We start from the raw sequence: 5,000 nt of genomic DNA on the forward strand, positions 1-5,000 counted from the left end.
TTGGTACCGCAGTGGCCCTTTGGTTGGGTATTGGAGCAACATTACCTATTGATAAATCCCTAACTTTAGGTCTTTTTTAAATTTCAATTGATTCAATTGTGAAATAAAATATCCCGCATGTGTATCTAGGGAATAGTCGCTTCAAAGTGAATTCTCCCTAGATACATACATCTATTCAATTAAATTCTGAATCTGTTCCGAATATATGGATTTGGTTAAAGATTCAAAACCCAGTTTTTTTTTCTAAAAAAAAAAAAAAAATATGAAAAAAATTCAATCTATTTATTATTCTTCGGTTAATCAATTGTGAAATGTTTTTCTAGAATGCCCAATAACTGTTTTACATCTTCTATGCGAAAATCTTCAATTTTCATAAGATCCTTTTGACTCTTATTCAAAAGGTCTAATAATGTATGTATATTGGACCTTTTGAGGCAATTATAGATCCTGGGAGGCAATTCTAATTGGTCAATAAAAATATATTTCAATTCTATTTCTTTTTTGTTTTTCCTTAGTTTAGCCAATCTATCATGAAAAGTAAGAGGGGGTAAAGTGCTCTTGTGTTGATTGTACTCTAAATGTAAAGTTTCTTCTTCCGCATGTAGAAAAGGAATAAATAAATCAATCAAATTACGGGAGGCTTCATGAAGTGCTTCTTTAGGAGTTAAACTCCCATTTGTCCATATTTCGAGAAAAAGTATCTCTTGTCTTTCATTCCCATTCCCATAAGAATGAATACTATGATTCGCATTTCGAACAGGCATGAATACAGCATCTATAGGATAACTTCCGTCTTGAAAGTTATTTGGCCTTTTTATACTATATCCGCGATTCCTCTCGATTTGTAATCCAATACACAAATCAATCGGTTCCATCAGTCTAGCTATATGTTGTGTATTATCAACGATTTCCACAGAAGGCGGTGAAATGATGTCTTGAGCAGTTACATATCCAGGACCCCTGGCACAAATAAACGCGCCGCGAGTTCCATACAGATTACTTCTCAATACAATTTCTTTCAAATTCATTAAAATTTCATGTACTGATTCTTGAATACCTACTATGGTAGAATATTCATGGGGTATTTTCTCAGATTTTGCACGTGTGATACATGTTCCTTCTATTTCTCCAAGCAAAGCTCTTCGCATCGCAATGCCTATTGTGTCGGCTTGACCTTTAATAAGTGGAGACAGAATAAAGCGTCCATAACAAAGACGCTTATTGTCTACTCTTGATTCAACACACTTCCACTGCAGTGTCCGAGTAGATACTGTTACTTTCTCTCGAACCATAGTAATATTACTTGATCAGATCATTGAATCATTTATTTCTCTTGAAATCTCTTCAATGTTTATTTCTACACAGTTTATTCCTATACACGTCTTTTTTTAGGAGGTCTACAGCCGTTATGTGGCATAGGAGTTACATCCCGTACGAAACTTAATAGTATACCACTTCTACGAATAGCTCGTAATGCTGCATCTCTTCCGAGACCAGGACCCTTTATCATGACTTCTGCTCGTTGCATACCTTGATCCACTACTGTACGAATAGCATTTCCTGCTGCGGTTTGAGCAGCAAATGGCGTCCCTCTTCTTGTACCCCTGAATCCACAAGTACCGGCCGAGGACCAAGAAACCACCCGACCCCGTACATCTGTAACGGTCACAATGGTATTGTTAAAACTTGCTTGAACATGAATAACTCCCTTTGGTATTCTACGCGCACTCTTACGTGAACCAATACGTCCATTCCTACGTGAACCAATTCTTGGTATAGGTTTTGCCATATTTTATCATCTCATAAATATGAGTAAGAGATATATGGATATATCCATTTCATGTCAAAACATGATTTTTTTTTATTTGTACATCGGGTTCTTTAGAGAATCTCTTTTCGAAAAATTATCCTTGTCTTTGTTTATGTCTCGGGTTGGGACAAATTACTATAATTCGTCCCCGTCTACGGATCAGTCGACATTTTTCGCAAATTTTACGAACAGAAGCCCTTATTTTCATATTTGTTATTCCTTACCTTAACTTAATTAAGAATCTACTTCTTGGAAGAAAATAAGTTTCTTGAAATTTTGAACTTCGAATTGTATCTCCATGAAAAAAGGAATGTTGAAGTTGAAAAACTCCCTAATTATTCGAATCCTTGTTTCGGATTCTATAAATTATACGCCCTTTGGTTGAATCATAACGACTTACTTCAATTTTGACTCTATCTCCTGGTAGTATCCGTATAAAACTACGTCGGATCCTTCCTGAAACATAACCTAGAATCATATTTTCATTATCTAAACGCACCCGGAACATACCGTTGGGAAGTGATTCAGTAATTAAACCTTCATGAATCCATTTTTGTTCTTTCATTCCAGGTAAAACCCCCTTAAAGTATTAATTAATGGAGGAGTAGTGATATTAGACAACCCGCCCTTTCTCTTTTTTTTTTCACAAATAGGAAGTTCCGGATCCAATTCGAATATCAGAAGGATTACCATATATAACACAAAATTTCTCCACCAATTCTTTCTAGGCGAGCCTCTCGGTCTGTCATTATACCTCTAGAAGTAGAAAGAATTACAATCCCCATACCACCTAAAATTCTAGGAATTCGTTGATAGTTAGAATAGATTCGTAGACCAGGTCGACTGATCCGTTTTAAATTTAAAATAGTTCTATATGTTCCTTTCCTATTCCTTCTATGTCGCAGGGTTAAAACCAAAAAATATTTGTTGCTTTCCTGATGTTTCCTCACGTTTTCGATAAAACCTTCCCGTAAAAGTATTTTAACAATGTTTTCGGTGATATTAGTAGATGCTATTCGAACCGTTACTTTTCTATCCATGTCGACATTTCGTATAGAGGTTATTATGTCAGCAATAGTGTCCCTACCCATGATGAACTAAAATTATTGGTGCCTGCTAATTTTGATATAATCAACATGCTCTTTTTTATTTTTTTATTTATGAATTCTATTAAATATTAAATTAAAGGTATATGCGTGAAACACAATCTACTAATTAATCTATTTCATTCGCTTACTATAACTATATCATGGTCTCGTCTTATAATACCTCAGGGGCTAAGGAAACTATTTTAGTAAAATTTAACTGTCTCAATTCCCGGACGATCGCACCAAAAATTCGAGTTCCTTTTGGGTTTCCTTCTTGATCAATAATAACTGCAGCATTGTCATCATATCGTATTATCATACCGTTGTCACGTTTGAGTTCTTTACAGGTACGTACAATTACAGCTCTGATTACTTCTGATCTTTCTAGAGGCATATTTGGTACTACTTCTTTGATCACAGCAACAATAACGTCACCAATATGAGCGTATCGGCGATTACTAGTTCCTATGATTCGAATACACATCAATTCTCGGGCCCCGCTGTTGTCCGCTACATTCAAATGGGTCTGGGGTTGAATCATATCATTTTTTTATTCGATTTTTCAATGCAAAGAACGAAGGAAAAAAAAAGAAATATTGTTTGTCCAAAATCAAAAAAAGAAACCTGCAATTTTTTTTCATCCCAAAGACCTCTTTTTCTTTTATTCCTATCCCGAAATAATGAATTGAGTTCGTATAGGCATTTTGGACGCCGCTATTGAAATAGCTTTTCTAGCTATATTTTCTGCTACTCCGCCCATTTCATAAAGTATTCTACCTGGTTTAACGACAGCTACCCAATATTCGGGGGATCCTTTCCCCGAACCCATACGTGTTTCTGTAGGTCTTACTGTAACTGGTTTGTCTGGAAATATACGTACCCATATTTTTCCACCACGGCGTACGTTTCGTGTCATTGCTCGTCGCCCCGCTTCTATTTGTCTAGATGTGATCCAAGCAGGTTCAAGTGCTTGAAGAGCGTATCTACCGAAACAAATACGATTACCTCGATAAGATATTCCCTTCATTCTTCCTCTATGTTGTTTACGGAATCTGGTTCTTTTGGGGTTATAGTGGATGGGTCTTTTTAAAATTCCATCTCTACTCCAGAACCGGACATGAGAGTTTCTTCTCATCCAGCTCCTCGCGAATGAAATGATTCAAAAAAATTTAGTTAAGATAAAATTCCATTTTTTTGAATAATACACTGAATCGTGGGATTCTTTGATATTTCATCTAATTTTCATCTAATCTATTTCTATTAGAAATTTTTATATCTTGTTTATATATAGCTTTTGGATATATAGCTAAACATATATTTCTAGATAATGTAATTTTTTATTTATAATTTATTTATAATATAATAATATATAAGGCTATAACGAATCTTTATTTTGTTTTGTCTTTATCATATCGGATCGCTCAAAAAATAGAGCAATTCGGTAAAATAAAGCTTTCGCGGGCGAACATTTACTCTTTCAATATCTATTTCAATTGTAAGGTTAGCCCACGATCTTTCAGAACAAATGAATTGATACCTGGTTTGTTCCGCCATCCCACTCAATGAATCATTAGGATTCGTTTTTAATAGAATCTTCTGTATTCACAGGTTTCCGTCGTTCCCATCGCTTCTCAATTAATGGTTAGGTCTGAATTATACAATGGAGCTCCTGTTCTTGAGTCAATCTTCTCAGTCTTTATTGGCTCTAGGCTCTTGATTTTTTTTCTATGAACATATTCATTTAATTCGGGAGGAATTAGTTTGATGCTTTATTACATTGCTTTTTATGAAATGATTCATAGACCTTACATATTATATTGGAATCATATATCATTGGCGTTCTTTTTATCTCTTTCTCTCACCGTTCTTCCATTTATCCACATCATTCTAGATTTCGCTTCCCAAACTCATAATCAGATTGGTTTGGTTTTTTTTTGTGTTTATGCAAAAAAGATTTCAGTTGCTACAATGATATGACCAATATATCATATCTTGACTGGTTGTTTAGATCTAGATAATGTGAAGCGATGAGTTGGTTATTAATTCTGTAATTTTGAGTTCATACTATGTATGGGCCGGTCCATTTTTTGTTTTGAACCCTA

At 34.8% G+C, this 5,000-nt stretch overlaps 8 protein-coding genes across 8 annotated transcripts in view; 1 reads left to right on the top strand and 7 right to left on the bottom strand. All coding sequences in view use genetic code 11, as the record gives it.

Annotated features, from left to right (window-relative positions):
* Window positions 1–80, top strand: part of petD (cytochrome b6/f complex subunit IV) — a 1,217-nt gene extending 1,137 nt beyond the window's left edge. The window contains exon 2 of the mRNA in view: window positions 1–80. This exon is cut by the window's left edge and continues 395 nt beyond it. Coding sequence (YP_009527559.1) covers window positions 1–80 — 80 coding nt within the window.
* A 216-nt stretch (window positions 81–296) lies between these two features.
* On the bottom strand, window positions 297–1,292 carry rpoA (RNA polymerase alpha subunit). The gene has a single exon. The coding sequence runs from the start codon at window positions 1,290–1,292 to the stop codon at window positions 297–299; it is 996 nt and encodes a 331-aa protein (YP_009527560.1).
* An 80-nt stretch (window positions 1,293–1,372) lies between these two features.
* Window positions 1,373–1,789, bottom strand: rps11 (ribosomal protein S11). Its single transcript has one exon. It carries the CDS (start codon window positions 1,787–1,789, stop codon window positions 1,373–1,375), a length of 417 nt encoding a protein of 138 aa, YP_009527561.1.
* A 115-nt stretch (window positions 1,790–1,904) lies between these two features.
* On the bottom strand, window positions 1,905–2,018 carry rpl36 (ribosomal protein L36). The gene has a single exon. It carries the CDS (start codon window positions 2,016–2,018, stop codon window positions 1,905–1,907), a length of 114 nt encoding a protein of 37 aa, YP_009527562.1.
* Window positions 2,019–2,141: 123 nt separating this feature from the next.
* infA (translation initiation factor 1) lies at window positions 2,142–2,375 on the bottom strand. The gene has a single exon. The coding sequence runs from the start codon at window positions 2,373–2,375 to the stop codon at window positions 2,142–2,144; it is 234 nt and encodes a 77-aa protein (YP_009527563.1).
* Window positions 2,376–2,496: 121 nt separating this feature from the next.
* On the bottom strand, window positions 2,497–2,901 carry rps8 (ribosomal protein S8). Its single transcript has one exon. The coding sequence runs from the start codon at window positions 2,899–2,901 to the stop codon at window positions 2,497–2,499; it is 405 nt and encodes a 134-aa protein (YP_009527564.1).
* A 169-nt stretch (window positions 2,902–3,070) lies between these two features.
* rpl14 (ribosomal protein L14) lies at window positions 3,071–3,439 on the bottom strand. Its single transcript has one exon. It carries the CDS (start codon window positions 3,437–3,439, stop codon window positions 3,071–3,073), a length of 369 nt encoding a protein of 122 aa, YP_009527565.1.
* Window positions 3,440–3,565: 126 nt separating this feature from the next.
* The window catches only part of rpl16 (ribosomal protein L16), a 1,471-nt gene continuing 36 nt past the window's right edge, over window positions 3,566–5,000 (bottom strand). The window contains exon 2 of the mRNA in view: window positions 3,566–3,964. Coding sequence (YP_009527566.1) covers window positions 3,566–3,964 — 399 coding nt within the window. The remainder of the gene's footprint in view (window positions 3,965–5,000) is intronic.

This window comes from Vitis riparia, chloroplast, assembly GCF_004353265.1.
Source record: "Vitis riparia voucher Wen_12938 chloroplast, complete genome".
Classification (NCBI taxonomy): domain Eukaryota; kingdom Viridiplantae; phylum Streptophyta; class Magnoliopsida; order Vitales; family Vitaceae; genus Vitis; species Vitis riparia.